Source organism: Sebastes fasciatus, chromosome 3, assembly GCF_043250625.1.
Source record: "Sebastes fasciatus isolate fSebFas1 chromosome 3, fSebFas1.pri, whole genome shotgun sequence".
NCBI classification, from domain to species: Eukaryota; Metazoa; Chordata; class Actinopteri; order Perciformes; family Sebastidae; genus Sebastes; species Sebastes fasciatus.
In genome coordinates, this window is record NC_133797.1 from 11,501,576 (window position 1) to 11,524,586 (window position 23,011).

General features: G+C 41.5%; 2 protein-coding genes across 2 annotated transcripts; both read right to left on the reverse strand.

Moving 5' to 3' along the window:
• Positions 1-119: 119 nt before the first annotated feature.
• Positions 120-3,266, reverse strand: c3h19orf53 (chromosome 3 C19orf53 homolog). Its single transcript, XM_074628941.1, has 3 exons — positions 3,085-3,266; positions 876-931; positions 120-745 (listed from the first exon to the last, which is right to left on the reverse strand). The coding sequence occupies exons 1-3, from the start codon at positions 3,170-3,172 to the stop codon at positions 599-601; spliced, it is 291 nt and encodes a 96-aa protein (XP_074485042.1). The 5' UTR covers positions 3,173-3,266; the 3' UTR covers positions 120-598.
• A 4,426-nt stretch (positions 3,267-7,692) lies between these two features.
• On the reverse strand, positions 7,693-21,885 carry mri1 (methylthioribose-1-phosphate isomerase 1). The gene is made up of 6 exons (XM_074628905.1): positions 21,352-21,885; positions 19,955-20,178; positions 15,444-15,613; positions 15,184-15,360; positions 14,867-15,091; positions 7,693-9,029 (listed from the first exon to the last, which is right to left on the reverse strand). The coding sequence occupies exons 1-6, from the start codon at positions 21,481-21,483 to the stop codon at positions 8,896-8,898; spliced, it is 1,062 nt and encodes a 353-aa protein (XP_074485006.1). The 5' UTR covers positions 21,484-21,885; the 3' UTR covers positions 7,693-8,895.
• Between the last annotated feature and the right edge of the window lie 1,126 nt (positions 21,886-23,011).

Sequence of the window (23,011 nt, forward strand, 5' to 3'; positions counted from 1 at the left end):
TTATTGTACAATTAGTTATCAATTAAATGCTTTATTACTATTTACGTGACTTTTGTGGTCCTCCATAACTTGGAAAGTGTGATGAACATATCTCAATGGATTCTTGACAGTCACATGTGTAAGATTCATATTCTTTTATTCTGATTATTCATTGTTTTCTGTACAATCATACAATAGAATTATGCAAAACCTGTTTCGGGGTGGTACAACACAAAGGTGATAAACTCATGGTTTTTTCAAGTTGATTTCAATCAGAATTTTCACAACAAAAAACAAGCAAATAAATCAGAAACTCCATGAGAGTCAATAAAGTCCTATAGTGGAGGTTTATGTAACTCCCATGTCCCAGTGACGCATATCATTTCCAGAATATATACATTGTCTGATTTTCTACATTTCTTTGTACACTGAAAAACTAAAAAGTCAGCCGAAACGACAGAAATAAAATAATAAAATATTTCTATGGCCGAAACATTCAGGAATCAAAAACAACAGGGCAGCTGGCATGTATCTTAAACCTGAGTCATGGGATCAGTGCAGTTCACTGACCCCATGACTAAGTCCTTAAATTTAGCACGCTCAGCCTCAGGTCCCTGTCCTATTTGGAGCTGGTTCCTGGCTGGGCTGCTCCTGGGTGTCCTCTTTTTTCAGCCCCCTTAACCACACTCAGTGGCTTGTGGAGGGATAAGCTCGCCTTCTGGGTCACCTCATGCTCGATCTTGTTCCTGATGGCAACCTCCAAACCCTTCAGGGAGCAGCAGAGGAAGACATGTTATCAGTCAAGTTCAAGGATGAATTCACTATTAGGTTCTTCTTTCAGACTGAAGAGAGTTGGGCTGAGAGAAACTGTCACTTCTTGTTAAACGTGTCCTCACCTTCTTCAGCTTCTGTTGCTCAACCACCACAGCCTTCTTGGGTGCAATGATCCTTCCTTTAAAAAAGAAAAACAACATTATTGTCAAATATCCAAATGCCAAAATCATAATATAATAAAAACTTACTTTGACTCTTAAATCAGATAGGCTTGACATTTTTTACATTGTGCAAAGATACACTGAACACTAAGCTGCCTGGATTGCCGGAAAACAGTATCTACTTTGGTACTGCCTCTGTAGCCCAAACCGACTCACTCCAAAGTTTATCTGTCTACATCAGAGCATTGCTTGCTTATTAAACTGTGCTCGTCATGAATAGTGTCATTGTTGTTGGGATACATTTGGAGTAAAATGTATTCCTGTAACATTTGCTACATATTCCCCTGGCTTGCCCAACAATGTCTAGCTGTTTCATTTCCTGAACATATCAAACTGTGTTTTAAAGGTGCTATTGATAACATTGATAACATTCAGCCACTAGATGTCACACTTTGTTAGAAGTGGAAATCAAACGAGAAATATCTTCCAAGGAGATAAACAAAACATTCATTTTGGACCCGCAAACATTTTTAAAATGATAAATTCACAATCATAATAGGGATGCACCAATATCGTATCAGATATCGGGTCGATACTGACTCAAAAAGCTAGATCGGGTATCGGCGACAATGGGGCCGATCTATTCAATTATATTCTGTGTTTATATTCTATATACATTATATACCGGAATTTCAAATCCTGTTTAGGTTTCGACCAATTTGTGGCTGCATTAAAAAGCTTTACACTTAAATTGTAATTTTTGCTAATTTTGAAGATTTCTTACCAAGTTGCTGGTGTATGATTAATTATTTTGACAATAAATATTAATAATTAAAATAATAGAAATGTATATCTATGTATTTATTGGTCACATTTAGTTTTACAAAGTGAGGAAAGCAATGTTTAAGTCAAGCCTGATGTTGCCTTACACATAAAAGACTGATCCCAGTCACTTCCACACAGTGAGGCATACAGCTTATTAATTCATTATTATTAACACTGGTATCAGATCGGTGCCCGGTATCGACTGATATCCAAAGCCTAGGTATCTGTATCAGGACTGAAAAAGTCAGATCTGTGCATCCCTAAATGAGATACCTTTATATGGCACCTTTCTAAAGCTCTATGGATGCATTATTTAAAAAAAAGATTTCGTCAACATAAAACTGTTATTAATAAGACCTTTAACATGATCACTTAACCAATAAGGTCAATATTTTCATCTTGATTGTGACCACAAAGTAAACACTCAGTGGCCAGTTTGTTGTGTACATCAAGCTGAAACTAATGCAATCTATATGGACGTTTTTATTGGACTTTATTAGTTGTAACCCGCAGAAGACATTCTACAAATGTGTATCATGATCTGCAAATATTTCACTATCCACAAACATGTATTTTTGTATTTGTGTTGTGTAAACTCACATTCACAAAAATACAGGGCGATTTGCAAATATGCATAACTTACTATGTAAAATATGTATTTTAAGGTTTACATGTAAAGGTTTACACATTTGTGCATATATTTCTGCAAAAATACATGTTTGTGGATAGTGAAATATTTGCAGATCATGGTACACATTTATGGAATGTCTTCTGTGAGTTACAACTAATAAAGTCCAATAAAAACTTCCATAAATCATCTACCACCACAGCACTGCAACAAATCCTTTGAGGTCATTTTGGAGGCTGTTGTTTAGTTTGTAGAGTTGTTAAATTTTATGAATGGTGTTACCAATATTTTGGGACTGACATAAACAGGGTGCACAGAATAAAAGATACACTTAAGTATAACAAAATTGCTATTTAACAGTTTCACCCTAAACGAAACACCATAGCCTTCATGAAGGCTTTACTGCAGGGCTACTGTATTAGACAGCAATAGTTTAAACTAGGTGTACCTGAGATAATACACAGAGCAAACACAGCCAGATAGCAAATATTCAGTAGTTTCCTTAGCAAATATCCATCACGTCAGACTTTAAATATCTATGTTTAGTAAATAGAAGTAGAGCTAAACTGAGTGCTAATCCAATAAGCTGCTTTAAGTGCAGACACGAGTCAGCGGTTTACATGGAGGTCACATGTTGATGCTATTTCACTAAAAAATATAGTTTCCTCGCCTTTTTCAGCAGTTCATTGAATAGCAGCAGATGTGTTTAATACATACCTCCTTTCCTGGGTCCTTTGGGCTTGTTCTGGTGTTTCTTATTGGCTCCTGGCCGCTGAGTTTTAAACTTCTTTGAACCTTGAGCCATGTTTTCTAACCGGAAATACACAACGTGTTGCTCTTCTTCTTCGTTGTTTGAAATGGTAGTTTTCTTCCCTCTACGTCACACTGCTGCCCCCTACAGGAGCCTCAGCTCAGTGGCAGGCTGATATAAATACACCAGTCCTGCGTCATTGCTCTGGCTTCCCCTACAATTTAGAATACATTTTATTACTCACTTTTAAAGCACAACTTGGTCTGACCCCAGAATACATAATGGATCTCTTCATTTCATTTTCATTTTCATTTCAAAATGTTTTTCGAACATGTAGAATACAAAAAATTAAAGAAAATAAAAAATAAAGAAAAAGAGAATGATCGTACCAAAAAGTGGACAGTCAGACACAAGTAGTATTTACATACAATGAAAAGCGTAAGAAAAATAAATTGTTGAACACTTCATGCCTTGATTTACATATTCGAAAAGGAGTGAGAAGAAGTATAAACTTAATTATTCCCACCCCTTCTCCATAAGTCAATTATTAATTATGAACCAGCTTCCTTATTGAGCCATACATATACTCTAATTACATTTTCCTAAATTTCTCTAACTATAATTATTATTTATAATTATTCTAACTATAATTATTACCTTTAATCTGTGTCATACAGAAATATAAATTAATTACTGATATAATTATCCTCATCAAAATATAAATTTGTTATCAATTCAGAATACCAATTCATTACTTATAATATATATAATATATATATATAAATATATATATAATATATATTATAATATCTCTTAATACCCTATACGCCTGTGCGTGGTCTGAGGTCATCTGATCAGCTACTTCTTGCTGTTCCCAGGTCCAATTCTGTGACGAGAGGCGATCAGGCTTTTGCTGTCAGGGCTCCCAAACTCTGGAAAGCACATCCTATAGAGATACGATCATCTAACTCTGTATCCACTTTTACAAAACTTTTGAAAACACATTTTTTTAGGATAGCATTCCTATAAGTAGAAGGGTATAAATATATGTATGTACGTATACAACCGTTTCTGGACGCATTTATACAAATTTATGTATATATACTGTATATTTGTTTTATCAACTTGTCCTACCATTTGACCACTTCTATTATTATTGATATGTTCTGTGATGTTCTGTTTTAGCAGTTACCATATCTTTTACTTTATTTACCTGCTTTTATTGTCTTGTGAAGCACTTTGTAACATCTGTCTTGAGAAGTGCTATATAAATAAATGTAATATTATTATTATTAATACAGTATGTTTGAGACAGACCAAAACACCTCATTCATTTCACTGTGGGTTTATTCTTTTTACTGTATTGATGTGAAAGAGAAATCTCTTAATTCATGACTGCACTTTACAGCATTATATTCATATACATATATATTTAAAAAATCCAGTTTTGAACCATTTCCACGTTACAAAATAAACCCAGATCAAGTGATTATCAATAACAACAATAACATACTTGCACTTAAAGAGGCCATCTGAACAACACTCCTTCCATGGTAACTGCAGGCCATACTAATCAGTGAGAATAATACACAAACACCTGCTTTGATGGATTAAATCAATGTGGAAAGTACGTGGCAAACAGCGCTGAATTTTGGCACCTGATTATTAGCCGTGTGTTGGGCATCTCGAGGGGAGGTTGGTGGAACATCTTTTTAAACACAGTACTATATCGCTGCTGCTTCAAAAGCATGGTGTAAAAAAACATAGCATAGTGCAGAAACAATTCAGCTGCAACCCAATAATAACACACTAGCCCGAATCTAGGCTACTTTGGCAAACTAAAAGCACTGCCACAAATCATTTGTCACTTTGGGTTCAAGATACAAACATTAGTGAGATGCGAAGATGTTTAATCCAGATTTTTCTTTTCTACAATCTGTCAATCTGCTTTGCTGCAGCCTGGCACATTAAGTGCACGTGTTCATGCATTTCAGTGTTTGAGTCTGTGTAGGCAGACGGAGAGGTAGTGTGTATGGTTGAGGAGGCCTCCCCAGTGTGGTGTACTAATGGCCTAGTCACTAGGAATCACAATGTCATGAAATAAAACAACAAACCACAGCCAAACAGTTCTAATCATGATGTACAGACAAACTAAAATCTCGTACCTCTTAAAGATTTAGAAAGAAATAATGCGTGGCGGGTCTGACGGCCACAAGGTTGCTACATATGTCTGGAACATTTGCCCCAAAACACGTGATGTTTTTTTGTTTTTTTACTCTTTTTTTTTTGACTGTACAAAACAAAAGAAAGAAAATTCTAATGCACAAGTGTCTTTTACGCTCGTGTGTGACCTAACAGCATCTTTGTGAGTTGAGGTTTGATGGGTGGACAGAGGACAAACGAAGAGGAAGAAGATGAAACGTGAAGGAAGAAGTGAGCTTATATTACAGCAAGATATGGACAATTATTATTATTATAGACATTAAGCTTTTTTTTAGGGCATTTTCTCTACAGTGGTCCTGTGGAGTGCGGGTAAAGTTGTGTATTTGTCACCTGTTTAAATGAATGAAAGTGAATGACAAAGTCCACAAGGGCAGTGTGTGTGAGGTCAAACGGGGTGTTAAGAAGGTAGACCAGCGTTATCATGTGGCCAGACCTCTGATCTCAGTCTCACCAAGCTCTTCTCCAGATTTCTGTGGGCTTGACGAGATGGCGAGATGGCTACGTGATATAAACCAGGGAGAAGGAAGGACTGAGGGTCTGCTGTCAGCACACATCACTGAGCTATATTGGTGCTGCACCTCTAAGGCAGTGAGCAGTGTGAGTCTGGCCCTGTGACATTCAGTGCAGCGAGTAGGTGTGTCCCATACAGATCGAGTTATTGGAGACTTTTCTATGGAGCCTCTTAGAACAACAAATGCATTGTAGGATCACTGGCCAGGTGACAAAACTGCAGGAACTCAGTCATACACCTTTCACACAATAACAGTCTACTGGCTGTGGGTAAATAGTAGGTCACTGTCAGGTGTTAAAACTGGTTGCTGCAATGTTATTTATAAATTAGAAAGTCAATAAGGGTGTGTGATGAAGGAAGGGCTGCAATTAATGATCAATATTAAACTGAGAAAAATAGCAAATATTCACATTTTTGCTTAAAAAATAACATAAGCGATTATCTTATCCAAATAGTGATTTCTTTTCTGTTAATTTAACGGAGTAATAATTTCAGCTCTAGACTAGATTTTTTCCCCTTTACTCAGTTTGCTTCTAAAAGTTAACTGCAACTTCATCTTCAGGATCAAGAAGAGATTAACTCATAGCTGACAGGGCTAGAAAAGGTAACTAAGGACAAAACCTGTCTTCAGCCGCCCACGGCCCTGATCTCATGGAGTAAGTCTGATGGAAGTCAGTCTGGAGTAAAACAGCATTTCACTAATGAGGAGGGATTAATCCAAACAGTCGAAACACATTCTGAACAGAGCACAAAGGCAAGAAGTGACCGAGTGTCTGAAATCTGTCCCGACAAAAGAAAGTTGAATGTTACATTCTGATTGTTGGTGGCATAACGCCATGTGTCGCAGAGCTTTCTGCAGACAGATACGGCAGTGTGGATAAGACCCTCCCACCCCCAATCTTAAAGGAATAGTTCACCTCAAAATAAAGACATTAAGTCAACTACTGCTCATCCCCACGCCAAGCTTTTGACTAACTCCGAAGTGTGTAGACTTCTGAGTAACTGAAGTTAAAACCATCCTTTTACAGATCTAGAAATGTGAATCAAAATACATGCCTTTGTTTTTCTGAACACTTTCTAATACCTGCATAATGTCACGACTGTGGGTCTTTAGCATTAATTGCTTTTTTTGGCCACCCGGGAGCAGCATAATAAGATGTAAACACAACATTGACATATTACCACCTTCTAAAGTTGTTAAGACATGTTTACACATCCTGTGGACACAGAGCAACACAATCACGCATTCGGGGTCATGTTTGTGTCCAACTGACAAATGTAAGCCCAATATTTACTCTAAATTCAGCTCTCCTCTGGTCTCCACCAACTCCTGAGGGGGATATTAACTAGTAAGTTGCTTACTGTGTCTGTTGTTTGGTGCTAAACAGGTAGTGTAGAGTGGGCTTACCACTGCTTTTTCACTGAAAACAGCTTCCTTTAAGACTAAAAAAAGAGGTTGATAAGTGCAGTGAGAGGGAATCAAGACAGTGAAGGTTCGGGCTGTAAAACCAAAACAATGAGCTTAAAGAAGCTAAAACTACATTACATGTAGTCATTTTTTTTCCATTGTTAATATAAAGATATATTGATTTTTGCAGCTTTTAAGTCCAATGTCAAGCTATTTAGCTTTTCCTGTATTGTTCTGATGCCGAACACACTTTTCAGTGGCAAGCAGGGTGCTTCAGGAAATATCGAGATATCAACTTATCATTTGATTATTTTTTTTAATACATTTTTCTAGCCTGTAAAACGATGTTATTTAAAACATAATTTGAGATAAGCCTGAAGCTACATAGGTATTTTTGACTGACATGCAAGTGAGCAGATGACCAAACTTTCATTTTGGGGTGAACTATTCCTTTAATGGTGATGCCTGTATTACAGAAATACAACAGCATAACAGACGTCTGAGATCACAGCAAAAGCTGTTATGGCAAAAATGACACAATTTCCCTTTTTTTTTTTTTTTTTTAGATTTTTCATTCTTACAGAGCATCCTGTGCAGTATGGTGAATATTTGTATGGTGCTGAAATAAGTATGGTTACATATATATAAGTACATTATGAGAATACAAGTGTGGTATGATACAGTACAACTGGGAATAGCAAGATACAAACAAGGAGTGAGGTATAAATACAGCCATGTGTTGACGTAGGCTTCAGCTGACTAACGAGGATCGATCAAAAAATTCGGAATTTTGCCACACGGGGTAAAAAGCGAAAGTGAAATACAATTGTGGATATCACTGAAAATCTGCTTGAGAAAATTGATGTGCTAGAAATTTGGATTATTCCTCTACAAAAGGTTTCTACGCAGAACGAAATAAATTAAATGTTAATATAACATTTTTGATGTCAAATTTTTAATTTCAAATAACCACATCTTTGATTAAAATAGCAGTACCTTTTACTAGCAGGGGTTAGTTTTCTACATATGTACACACTACCAGCAAGAATATGTATATTTACAAGTGGGTAGCAGCATTTTAGAAACCATGGCTGATAAAAAAAAAAACACTACTTTGAAATAAAAAAAACACAGACCTTTTGGAAGTTTTTTTGTTTTGTAGTTGAAGAAGAATTAAATCATATTTCTTTTTGCCAAATAGAATTTAAGGGATTGAGTCCAGCCGAGAGCTAATTCGTTGTCGCAGAAGCCATTTAGAAAGAGAAAGAGGCGGCAAGAAAGAATGGAAGATGGGATGGATATGATGAAATTGTAAGACTACAGAAAACAAAGAGGGTTATAAAAGAAAGAAAGGGGAGACTGCACGTGTGTCTGCTTGACTCCCTGCAGTGAATACGTGTGTGTGTGTGTGTGGGTGAGAGACTGAAGAACAGATTTTCTTCTGTGTGCACCACTGACATGTAACAGTGACTGTGCGTTGACCAAAATTAAATTAAACCACAACTATGACTGTGTGTGTGTGTGTGTGTGTGTGTGTGTGTGTGTGTGTGTGCTGTGATGAAATGAGAGTGTCTCTGAGTGTGTGACGTTAAGGTGCAGTGGTGCACACGGACCAGCAGGTGGGGCTGAGTGGCTCTAGAGGGCGGTGAGGCGGCCGGTGAGCGCCGCCTGGAGCTCAGAGGGGAGGAAGACTCCCAGCTCTGTGATGATGCCTCCTGTGATGAGCTGGTGAGGGGTCACGTCGAACGCCGGGTTCCACACCTCGATACCTGCAGTGAACAGTAAGGAATGAGTGACGTGGTTAAAAAAAACAAGGTTGGCGACACTGTAGTCTAGATCAGTGGCTCCTAACCTTTTTTTGTCGGTTGTACACCCACAGTTGACGAACTCAAGTACCCCTTCATCGACACTGCCATTTATTTCAACCATTTAGATTTACTTTTAGGTTACTACTTTAACCATTTATCCATTATTTTCAGCCCATTGATCCTTTGCTAAGCCCCGCCCCCCCCGCTGCTACTCAGAGCTACCATAGAGCCCTATACACTGTCACTATCTGCACGCCCTGCATTCATATTATCTCATTTTTGGAAAAAGTGATTTCAAAGAGAAGCAGACAAAAGGATCTACAATATGCGTTTAGAGGATATATCAGGATGTCAAACTGACTCAGCAGCGAAAACAGGTTAAAAGATAAAGGTAGAAGCTATAGCTACAGATCACAGCGGTCACGCTTCATCAACGGGTCATGTCTTTGGGGTATCACACATGAGCAGTAAAATCTGGTCTGCACTCGCCAAAATTGAGCCAATCGCAACGCTTCAGTTACATGGCGCATGTGTTGTACCCCGTACCCCAACACCCATGTCCACCCGTGTCCCAGCCTCCTTCCATAGGCCTTGGCCTATATCTTCAGTAGCTAGCATAGCATAGTGCCAACACTAGTTAATGATGTGCTAATGCACTCCGCTAAAATTAGCTCCACAGGTTTTTACGTCAAAACGTAATATTTATCTCCTTCCAACCTGTCCGAGTAACGAGCATCACTATTACACGTGCCCCAGGCGCGACGTTTAAACCACGACTAACTCGAAATCCACAAAACCAGCCTGAAAATGAAGAAAATCTGAAAGGATTGCATGAGAGTCTATATATACTAATACTATGGAGCAGAGCCGTAGTTGTTTGTCGGACACTGGTCGAAGCTGGCCGATGCTACGCTATGATTGGCCAGTCTGCGTTCGAGGGGCGGTACTTAGCAAAGGGTCAATTCACCGGCCGTTGGCCTCGCTCAGAGGTCATCCATACCATAATAACATTACTTTAGGAGCAACGGAAGTCAGACACAGCTGGCGGTACCACGGTTTTGCACTCTGCGGCTCACGTTACTGCAGTTTCACGAGCTTGTCGGAGAACTGCGACGGCCTTCAGGTAGCGTAAACATGTGAAAGGCTCTGACTAGAGCCAGTGTTTGGTTTGTACGTTTTGGGCTTCTGTAGAAACACGGCGGAGCGACATGGCGGACTCCATGAAGAGGAAGAGGAGGAAGGGCTCATTCTAAGCTGACGAAAACATGATTGTTAGATTCAGGTGATAATACACTAATGAAAACATAGTTATGAATATTATATTCCATTTCAGCTAATAGATCCCTGAAATGCTACACACTGTTTCAAATGTTTATCCATCACTTTTAGCTAATATATAATATTTTAACCATTTATCCATCATTTATAGCAGTTTTCTGTTACTTTTAGCTATTTCATCTGTTTATTCATTACTTTTCGCTAACCAAGTAATTCTACTTATGACCCCTTGTCCTAGGTTTATTACACTCTGCATGTTTACTGTACTCAGCACTGTAACATGAGTGACTTTCTCTTCTCAGATTAATTCCCAGGTTGGGAACAATTGCCTTAGTGGGTCACTCAGTACTTTCCGTCTTCATTGTTCTGTCTCTGGCAGCCACAGACTTAACTCTTTGTAGATGGCACAGTAATAAATAGTGTCCCATTTTTTAAGATTGGACACTAATATATCATTTTTTTAATTATATTTTATTCTTAACAAGGCTTAGTAATTTCCTAAATCAGCTGGGCACTGTAGTGTTTTTCAAACAGGAGTAAAGAGCGTATTTGTTGGGGACCATTTTCAACCACAAATGAATCCACATTTGGTGCACCAGTGAGTGTTTACAGCAGCAGGAGGGTGTGTGTGGGATGACTCTAAATAAACTACAGTGTCTTTGTTTATGGTAATGAAGGAACATGTCACCAAGTGCAGCGATGTGTCTCATTAATAGTTTTAAGGACAATTATGGAGCTCTATGGAACAGAGGAATACCCTATATGTCAGGCTTTGGCTACACAGGCAATAGCTCAATCAGTCCATTGCTGGTCTTTTAATGGGATTTGGTGACTGTAAGAAAAACATAAAAATGATGGTCTTATAATAAAAAACACAGCTGTATAATCTTATTTTAAAATGCTGTCTACAAGAAGGACCAGAGAAGGGTGTGAGAGGAAAGTTAACAAGAAAGGGAAACGTAATGTACGAGCACACGTCCTCCTCTCCGGGGACCAGTGTGCTCATTAAATGTGTGCTTTAATTACTGTGATGTCACCGAGCACCTCTCTGCTCTGGCAACGTAATTAGAGATCAAATGACTCAATTCAGCGCCAACAAACTCACATAAAACACACGTCCTATGTCCGCTCTTATGGACTCATAGGCCCAATCCCAATGTCCCACCTAAGGACGTAAGCCCTGAACCCTAAGGGACTTGACTGACGTCACCTGGTAAATGGTTGAGTGTAAGAGTCTGCAAAGGCTTGAAATGGTATAAATATGAATGGGACAGCACTTTGCGCCAACATATCACTTGACGACGCCAATTGTGGGTTTTTATTTTACGATTTTACTGCCTATTGGAACGTCTTTCAGGCTTTTGCCTCACGAGACTATAATCAACTGTCAAAAAGCCTATTTACTTGTTTCTGTCAAACTTCATTAAGCAAAATTAAAAGAAGTGGTTGATGAATAAACCAGGTGTGTAATGGTTAGTAATAGTGTGTGTAATAGTTTAATGCTGGCTAGGCTTGTTGCGGTAGTCTGTGTTACCGGTGTTACACGGTGGTCGGGTACACACCGATTACATATACTTAACAATACTTTTTTTAACAGAAATAAACCCATTTAGTTCATTTTGGCGTATCAGCACCGTGTTATCAATACATAGTCGGATGACAAATGCTACAAACTGAAAGTGAATGCATCCATACGGAGTCTCAGCTCAGAGCAGGATTTGGTGTCATATTTCTCACGCACACGGGACGAGAGAGAGTTGACAGACCGAGAGATGGCGGAGGATTTGGTGTCAAAAGCGAAAAGCAAAAGCGCCTATTTGGCAATATTTCAGATTTAACCACACAATGCTATAAGGGAACCATAACGTTAATGAGGCAATCGCCGCGAGGAGGACGGAGCGTTCACAGCCGGTTTGCGCGGCGCAGCGGCTCCAGGTAGACCCCTGCGGCCTCGCAGCAAAAGCTGGACCGGAGATGCCAGACACACAGCCATCCGACGGTAAAGATCAAAGTTAGCGCGCTACACATATTGAGCGTCATCTTTCCTTTTAAAATATCTGGTGTAATCGGTAACAGCGATGTTATCACAAGTTTATTAACCGGTGGGAAAATGTCCTCACTGTCACATCCCTAATGCTGGCATTCCTCTGATTTCATGTGTTTCTCATCTACCATCTTAAATCCTTAATGTTTCTGTGTGAATTTAAAGATGCCAGGCTGAACACCTGCGTCCTCTTTGTTTACCCTTTTTACACCTTGGGGCTTCCCCTGGTAACCATGGTAACCTTGTGTTTAACGTCACAACGCTATGATTTGTGGGTAATTTCCTCAGGCAAAGTCTGCAGAAATGCGGTTTTACAGAAAGTGTTCACAGAGGGCTCAAAATGTCTCTGAGAGGACTTGACGATTTGAGCCCTAAACCTTGAGCCCTGTAAGAGCTCCGGGCTGTCCCATTGTGAAACCTGCAATTGAGGGCTTTTTTTAAAAACCTCTTTCTGAACACATTTTGTAAGTCTGCAATTTTGCAGACTTTCTAGGGGGTCTTACCCACAATTCCAATGTTAAAAAAATTTGGCGTGGACGCCCTGATGGTCTCAGGGTTTAAGGCACTGACTATGAACTGCAACATCTCTAGTTTTAATCTGGCCTGGGACCTTTGTTGTATGTCATTCCTCATCTCTCTCAACCTCATTTCCTGTCAACTCTCTACTGTCACTGTCTAACAAAAGGTTTACACGAATCCGCCGACCGCTTTGTGTGTTCTGTGATCTAGCGGCACCGCCATTACTGTGGTGGCAAGTCATAGTGACTCTACTGTCTTTCGGCCGAAAGCACCTGTGGTTGCTCGTAATAACTTGCATAAATGGTTGGCGTAGATAATAAACACAGATAGGTGTGTATTTTAAATGGATTAAAGTCAAATTGAAGCCTTTTATAAGGACACCTAAATGTTCCGTTTGTGTTTTCAACAGCTGTCACTATGAGCAACCACGACCCAGTTAACACGGTTAACAGACAATGTGTATGTGATGCCGATAATGATGTTGACTTTGTCATTAGATTGCCCTAGTTAGAGCAACTAATGTTATATTTCACAATAACTCCACAGTTAGTTGATTGAGTTAATTGATTGTGTGGGACCGCTGTAGTCCCTAGACAGTGTCTTTAGCCCACTAACACTAGCTAACGGTAGCTAAGCACTGTTAACTTAGCTGATGTTACTCAGGTTAGGCTAACGTCAGGCAGCTGAGAACTGCTCAGGCTCTTCCTAAACTCCTAGACATCGTTGTCAGAAGTAATGTTATATAGAAAGTAAAAGTAGAGAATTGTACACTTCTTAGGACAGCTTGTATTCAAACGTGTGCGTACAGTAGGGAGACAACACCGCAGTAACGGTGACTTGGTTACTTCCTGTATTTCCCCGGATTCGTCTATAAAAAAATAATAATCTGTAAACATTTTCTTGAGCTCTTTCAATGTTTTTGGGGATTTTCAAACAGAGAGAAGCAAGAACTTTGTGAAATTGGAGCCCAACAAGCAGCATCATACAGCATTGGGAGCCCTTTGCACCGTCTTTAATTCTGGGACTTAACACTGCGAGTGACGTCAATTAAAGTCAGCGAGGGTTCAGTGCTCAGGGCTTAGTACGGACATTGGAACTGGGCCACGCTCATCCATCTCTCCCAGCTATCGCTCACAGGTCATCTACTGAACTCAGTTTGTACACGTTCTTCTTTTTTTTTTTTTTTTAAATAACATTTGTGACTAGGGATGCTAAATTTCGATCATTAATCGATTATTAACTGTTAACCAACAAGATAAGTGCCTCGTATGCAGCGGTGCGCCAGCTGCAGTGTTTGTCTTCCGAGTCCCCAGTTCACCGTCCGTGAGCGTTACCGTAGCAGCCATGGTGCTGCGTCTAGTGTCGCGGACATGCAGCCACTTGCCCAGTAACTCTCCTCCACACATTTATTTTAGTTCAGCAGGTTGTCAGCTGTGTGTCTGCCTGGCGTGACGATACTGTCGCCCGGCGCAACGATCGGAAGTGTCCGACAACCCGTGTGTGATTGCGCTACGTTAGTAGCTCTAGCTGCTAGCTGTGACTTCGTGCTCGCCATTGTCACACACACATACGGTCTGTCAGCACGGCGTAACTTTAGCGAGTGTCCGACAGACCGTGTGTGTGGCGGCGGTGAGTGTGAGGTTGTTGGTGGCGTTATAGCTGTGAACGTAGCTGAAGCAGTGTGTGTACAGTGTATTTGTGGGTGAATACATGCTACGAGGCTACAACTCCTCAGCTAAGGTGGAGACGCTTTCCCCCTTTAACTGACGAGCCGCTCCTCTGAGTTTTGCTCAGCTTTTTAATTATTTATTAATATTTATTTTAACCGTTTAACCGATAAGCGTTAATCGGTTAAAGTTTTTAACGTTGGTTAACGGTTAAATGGTTAATTATTAACATCCCTATTTGTGACTTTTCCCCCCTCGCACAAAAACCAACAACATCCCACACGTCTTACCTGGGGCAGCGATGGGGACTCCGTTTATACTGGTGAGTTCCTCGGGGGGGCGCACTTCAATGATGATGTCCCTGCCGCTCTCCAGGCTCAAGTCGCATGACGTGCTGGGTGCGGCCACATAGAAGGGAATCCCATGGTGCTTTGCGGCAATGGCCAGCTGGTATGTGCCCACCTTGTTAGCCGTGTCGCCGTTGGCAACCACCCTGTCTGCACCCACCACCACAGCTGAGAGGGAGAACACGATGGAAAGAAAGTTAGCGCCGAGAAAGTTTGAATAAAAGGAAAAAAGAGAAACCACAAAACACAAACACACACACCTGTGATGTTCATTTCTCTCATGGTGAGGGCCGCCATGCTGTCTGTGATGAGCGTAGCAGGGATTCCCTCTGCCACCGCCTCATAAGCAGTCAGTCTGGATCCCTGGTTGTACGGCCTCGTCTCCGTGCAGTACACACGCTTCAGCCTGGTCAGCGCGTGGAGGCTTCGCACCACGCCTACGCACAAACACAGAGTCATTATTACAGTTACAGCGCCGTAAATATTTTACCCTCTTTCCACACCGAGGCTCCTGTCTTACCGAGCGCGGTCCCGTATCCAGCTGTGGCCAGCGAGCCGGTGTTGCAGTGCGTGAGGATGGTCACGGGGTCCCTCGGAACGCCAGACAGGATGTGCTGGGCGCCATAGTTACCGATCTTCTTGTTGTCATTGACGTCACGCTCCAGCATGTCTTCGATCCAGGCAATTACACTGTAAGAGGGGGGCCACAAGAGGCGGGAATTGAGAAGAGGCTCCGTCTGCCACTGTGGACTTAATGTGTCTGTCAAGTCTGCAGTTACAATATGTCTCCGTGTTTCTGTTTGTCCTGACTTCAGTTTCTCACGATCTCTTTCTCCTTTTCTCTAATCCATAATCTTTTTCCTAATGTTGGGTTTTCACCCTTTCCCTCCTTCATTCCTTCACTTGTAGCTGTATCACATTTGCCTCATGTACCAAGCATCGATCCAACTTTTTATTTCGGCTACAGATACCGATCCCTCAACTCGGGGCATCTGCTGATATCGATTCCCGCTCCAACACAGGGGGGGGGGGGGGGTTCTTTTTCCCAAATCTGAAATCTGTATACCTCTCTGCGTGGAATTTATTTGAATCATTGTTCTGTGATTTCTAAAATTAAGGCATGAGGGAATGTTTACGGGCGTGTAGTCAGGTGCCCGCTGTGACCAGGCAGCAAACTCTGGTGTCTGAGAAGTGAAGGCAATGCTGAAGTGCCTTCAACTTGCATCTTCCTAATAGCCAGCAGGGGGCGACTCCTCTGGTTGCAAAAAGAAGTCTGATTGTATAGAAGTCTATGAGAAAATGACCGTACTTCTCACTTGATTTATTACCTCAGTAAACATTGTAAACATGAGTTTATGGTCTCAATCTCTAGTTTCAAGTCTTCTTCAATACAGCATGATGTTCATTTAGTAGATTATGGTCCCATTTAGAGTCAAATAGACCATAAAGCAGGGGATGTTTTAGGGTGTGGCTACCTTGTGATTGACAGGTCGCTACCACGGCGTTGTCCGGTCTGGGAGTTATCCGTGTTTTCGTCTTACAAACAACTTTAACCCTTTAACAGTGTGTTTTCACTTCATGAAAGTTAATTATAACCTTTTTAATTGCTTAAAAAATGTCTTATTCAGCGTTTGGTTGCACTTAGCTCCACCCTTATCATCTCTGATTCCAAAAACCCCAAGATGGCAACGGCCAAAATGCCGAACTCGAGGGCTCAAAACGGCAGTCCACAGACCAATGGGTGACGTCACGGTGACTACGTCCACTTCTTATAGAGAGTCTATGGCTGTGACTGAATGACTGTAATGATCAGAAACACTAATGCTGTGTATTTGCAAAAAATCTGGCGATACGATACGCATCATGATACAGGGGGAACGATTCGATATGTTGCGATACTGTAAGCAAGGCGATATATTGCATTTTCTTTTTCAAATCTAATTTTAAGAAAACTGTCATAATATAAAGACACACCACCATATGTATACACTTTGAGGAAAAAAAAAGTTACTATATGAAATGGCTACTATGGGGACTAACATCATCAAACATGGATACAATTGGGCTCATTGGATCCATAAGAGTCTCAGCTTTCCAGTGATTCCCAGTTTATGTAATTCTAAGACTGATTATGGACCCCAGTATGCAGAAATGTTCACATTTATACTCCAAAACTGCATGGTTTTTGCCCAAAACTGTATGGAATTACCCATATTGAACCCATTTTCATTCACATATCTTGAGGTCAGAGGTCAAGGAACCCTTTAGAAAAAGGCCATGCCAAAATGTAGCGTACATTTGGAGCGTTATTTAGCCTCCTTCGCGTCAAGCAAGTATGACATGGTTGGTACCGATGGATTCCTTAGGTTTTATAGTTTCATCTTCACTCTAGCTTTAAAACTAAGCCCGCTACAACCTCGGTAAAACAGAATAGCGTCCTGGTCTACCGGCAGGTTAATTAAAAATCGATACGGTGTCACAAAACCTAATATTGCAATATGTGTATCGATAATTTCTTACACCCCTAAGAAACACTGGCTTTTATAATGACACTGATAAAGGAACTGTATTATATGCAGATTGGTCATATCTGGTCAATACTCAATCCACTTAATGAGGTCAGTATTTGAGCCAACATCGATCTGGTGTACTGGATCAGAGGATCTATACCCAAAATCTGGTGTATTGTCTCAACATGACAGCCACTGTCCACCTGGATGCTATTTTTACACCATAACATCTCTCTCAACCCTTCACATATCTGTTCTGCTGCTTTCCTGCTGGCCTGCATGTGCAGCTCTAAGCTACTGTCCTGTTGAGCAAATTAATACTGTCAAAATAAAAACCACTCTCTACTACTGTACACTGACAGCTAATCTGCAATGACATACACAGTATAGTATATGGGCTTTGCCATTATCACCTGTGATAGATCAGCAGCTAACTTGGCTTCAGATATGCAGAAAAGATTTTGTGTGATAAACACAAGTTAAGATCATCTTAATTCACACAATGAAGAGAAAGCAAGCCATATGCTCATTGTTTGCTGACGGAGTGGCCATTTGCCTTAAAAGGTGTCCTCTGGAGTTTTCCTGAAAACAAATAAAAGTTTCTGTTTACATTCACTAAAACTGTGTGTATCCTTAAGGATGTTTTTCCAATGCAAATGCTGCATCTTCTTCAGAAAACACTTGCAAAGCCTCTTTGTTTGTTTGTTTGTTTGTTTATTTGAAGCCGGCTTTGCATCCATGTTTGCTTGCTATCAGTCTTCGGTAGATCAGTGGAATAACTTGAGACTATTAGGACGTCCCGTCACCTGTGTGCATCTGCATCCTTGTGCGCGAGAACAAACAAAACAGGGGCCCGCGCGTAAAAACGTGGCTCCATAGCGCTACTAGTGATCCAAAAACTCCACAGGGTGCTCCAAATGTAATAATTTAGTAAAACGTTACCAAAACAAAATCTGCAATTAAAAGGATAGGTTCACATTTTTTTTTTTTTTTTTTAAATCTATCTAAAAACACTATTCAATGTCCATGGAAAGATTTACTGGCCCCTGTAATCATTCTTCCTGTTCATAGCGGCCCTAAAGAGATCCCTTCTAATAGAGATAGTGATTTTAATGTTGTTCAAGCGTTGGGGACAAAATCCACAGTCCTTGTTCTGTGCAAAAGCTAACAAGAGCTCAGCAGTCGAAGCTCGCAAATTAAAGGGCGGGTCCATCTGCATTCTGTTTTCAAATGAGAACGCCCAAAGCAGGAATGTGGGTTACAAATTGAGCTAATCGAAGCTAATCAATAAAGCTATGAATAACACTAGCACTAGCTGAATCAAAGTTAGCTGGGCTAAGTTTGGAAATAACTGAAAGGGTTAGTTCGTATTTTTTTAAGTGGGGTTGTATGTGTACTCCCGCACTGTACTTGGTAAAAATACTGCTTTTGTGAATGTAGTCTGGTGGCTTTGAAGAGAGCTACTGTATATAACGGCTTCAGTTCCCCGTCGGAAAGGGCTGTCAGATAGCGAGGTAAAACCGTCAGCAGCAGAAAAACATATTTCAGACACCTGAAAAAATGTTTAATATCAGATTAAGTGTATGCTATATTAAGAAGATTTTCACAGATTTACCTCGTAATCAGACAGCCGTTTCCGACGGGCAACTGAAGCAGTTTTATGGCAGTCTTCAAAGCTACCAGACCAGACTCCATTCATAAAAGCAGTATTTTTACCTCACAGAACACGGGGAGCTGTTGGTCTATCGCCGCATCGATCGGTTAGTTTGTTCGTGTTATTGTGTGACTTTCGGATCCGGACTAACGTGGCGTTCACACAGCAGTACATCGCTTAGCTTCCGTACCAGTACTCCGGTCAGCTTCTCCGTGCCAACCGCCATCTAAGTTTCTTCATGTGACATTAACATACTGACAATGAGGCTGTATACAGTATATACTGTACATGTAGCAGCGTCATCATGCAGAAAATTACGACAAAAAAAAAAGTTTTAAGAAGGGTTTGGGAAAATAGCATTTTGAGGCCTAAAACATACCTGCTTTGACCAAAATTGTAATGATTTGAATACATAAGGAACACCACTGTGAAGCTACAGGATGATACAAAAACCTCAAAAACAAACAATGGATCCGTCCTTTAACTGGGTATTTACTCTTTTTAGTGCAAAATGTCCTCTTTTTGTTCCCTCAGCTGAGCTCCAGTGGGGGATAGTATCAAAAAGAGAGAATAAGGTTGTTAAAACACAGCAACTTTTGAAGAGACCCATTTGATTTGACTAAATCAAACTGCTCACATTAGCGTTGGTTGAAGTTTGAAATGCATTTTTTCATGGAACAAGGACTGTGAATTTTGTCCCCCCATCCCTTACATTAAAATCACATTAGGAAAGGGTCTGGGAGTGTAAATGTAAAATATGTAAACTATCCTTTAATCAATGTTTCAATTAATCAAATGACCCCAAACTAACAACTGACAATGAATATGTGCAGTTGCCCGGCAGTCACCTCCCTCTAACCAGCCCACCTTTCTCTGAGCTGCTCCGAGTTCTTCTCCATGCTCTCGTTCTCGGCAAACTCCATCAGCTCGCGGGCGGCGCGGCCCATGTTGACGGCGGTGGGCCGAGCTGAGGTCAGGTGGCACAGAGACTCTCTGATGAAGGTCACGGGGTCATCGCCCCCGGCGCCTGCCCGTAACTCCACAGCCAGGCTGAGGCAGCCGACGATAGCTATGGCCGGGGCGCCCCGCACCTGGAGGAGGAGGAGGAAGAGGAAAGTAAATGGTAAATGGATTTGCATTTATATAGCACCTTTCTAGTCTTCTGACCACTCAAAGCGCCTTCACACTACATGTCAACATTCATACACGGATGGCAGAGGCAACCTGCCCATCAGGATCTAATCTAAATACTCGTTCACACACCGATGGCACAGCCTTCGGAGCAATTTGGGGTCAAGTATCTCGCTCAAGGACACTTCCACATGGAGGAGCCGGGGAATCGAATCGCCGACCTTTCCGATTGGTGACGACCCGCTCTACCAATCAGAGCCACAACCTGCCCAAGTTTTCAGCATCCCATGGTGGTCCATCCATCTTTGGTTTCTATGCCAACTTCCAACAGACGTCTAGCAGCTTTTGCACGAGGAGGGTTATTAAATCGCTTTCCACCACAGAGTTGTAAGTGGGTGAGCCAAAAGTTGTCACGACAGCTTTGACTGAAATTAAATCATCTGTCTCTGAGTTAATTTCTCTCTCTCGCTACCATTAGACTCCATTATTATCATGACATCACCCTCTCTGCTTATATGGTACATTCCTTCACTCTGACACACACACACAGAGGATCAAACGTGTAGCTTGCTGCATGTGTGGAAGACCAACCAGAAAGACAAAAGAATGCCCTTAATAAGTGAACATCTGTCCCCAGCTGTTGGGAGAACTTGAACAACATGTGTCAGGAGTGTCAGGAGCTTCAGGATGAAGGATGGAGGATGGAGGAGAGAGAAATGAGCTGGTGGTGTCACTGAGTGCAGCAGCAAGAAGACCAAAACGCGAACAAAAAACCCTGGCAAAGGTCATTAATAATTCATCAATAATCTCTCCCAAAGAAAGAGGAGGAGGGAGGAAGAGGAGGGGGCATATTATTTCATGGCTGTGTGCAGATGTCTAGTTTGTGCACTAAACTACATATAAAGGATGGATGTGTGGAGGGTAGATGCTGCAGGTGCATCCAAAACAAAAATACAGGCCGACCGACGGCAACACATGAGAGAGCAGCAGCAGCGGTGGTGGTGGCGGAGCACAAAAGACCCAGACGGGGGGATAAAAAACACATGCACGACGGGGATAAACGCACCAGCAGCGGGCATGCAGGGAGAGAGAAAGGGGGAGCGAAAGAGAGAGAAAGAAAGGAGCTCCGTTACCTTCATGGACTTGATGGCCTCGTAGGCGTCCTGCACCGAGCGGAGCTCATCGTACGCGGTCTGGTGAGGCAGCAGCAGCTGGTTGATGATCTGCAGAGAGCCGGCCCGGTAGCGGATCGCTTCCAGCGTCATGATCCAAACAACGAGGCGGGATAGCGGGGAGAGACAGATAACACGGGATGGACCGGTTGCACCCTCACTCACACACTCACTCTCTGACACACACACTTTCACACACACACACACACACACACACACACACACACACCCTCTGATACACGTTGAAGTGACCGCGGCCTGGCTGCTGGCAGTCAGTCCCGGAGCCGAGCAGAGAGGAGAAGCAGCAGGAAGAGGAAGAGGAGGAGGAGGAGGAGGTGCGGGTTAGGGTGGGACGGAGGAGTAGAGAGAGGAAGGAGAAGGTCTGCTGCTGTGTTGAAGGAGAAATAAGGGAGAGAGGAGTGAGAGAAGGGCTGGAAACCTTCACACACACTGACAGACAGGCAGGCAGGCAGGGAGGCAGACACGGAACCACGTGTTCATCCGAGCAGGAAGCGCTCTGCTCGGTGGCCACGCCCACCACAAGCTCACCAAGACTCCTCTCTCTCTCTCTCGCTCTCTTGTTCACCATCCCCCCTCTCATCTTTCCCCTCTTTGTCAGGGGAAATCTCACATTCAAACACGTTATTAGCATAACACCAAAGCCTCAAGCCTTAACCCCCTCCACACCCAACAACAACAGAGAGCATTGTCTGGAAAAAAAGTCTATTTTTGTCTTCTTATATTTTATTGTTTCAATTTCTTGTGGATTGATATATTGAGTATATTCTTGCACTGTCTGTGAACTAGAATAACATAATACATGGTATATAGACATTGATAAAAACAATATGTAATTTGTTTTTATCAATGTCTGTATACCAGAATATTGTGGGTGGATGTTCAACATTATTTAAAAAAAGGAAAAATGGGCAATAAAGCGTGACCGGACGAACCCAATGTGGGACAAAGAGTATGTTTGTGTGGGACAATGTGGGACAAAGAGTATGTTTGTGTGGGACAATGTGGGACAAAGAGTATGTTTGTGTGGGACAATGTGGGACAAAGAGTATGTTTGTGTGGGACAATATGGGACAAATAGTATGTTTATGTGGGACAAAGAGTATGTTTGTGTGGGACAATGTGGGACAAAGAGTATGTTTGTGTGGGACAATATGGGACAAATAGTATGTTTATGTGGGACAAAGAGTATGTTTGTGTGGGACAAAGAGTATGTTTATGTGGGACAAAGAGTATGTTTGTGTGGGACAAAGAGTATGTTTATGTGGGACAAAGAGTATGTTTGTGTGGGACAAAGAGTATGTTTATGTGGGACAAAGAGTATGTTTGTGTGGGACAATGTGGGACAAAGAGTATGTTTCTGTGGGACAAAGAGTATGTTTGTGTGGGACAATGTGGGACAAAGAGTATGTTTAAGTGGGACAAAGAGTACAGTATGTTTGTGTGGGACAATGTGGGACAAAGAGTATGTTTCTGTGGGACAAAGAGTATGTTTGTGTGGGACAATGTGGGACAAAGAGTATGTTTGTGTGGGACAATGTGGGACAAAGAGTATGTTTATGTGGGACAAAGAGTATGTTTATGTGGGACAAAGAGTATGTTT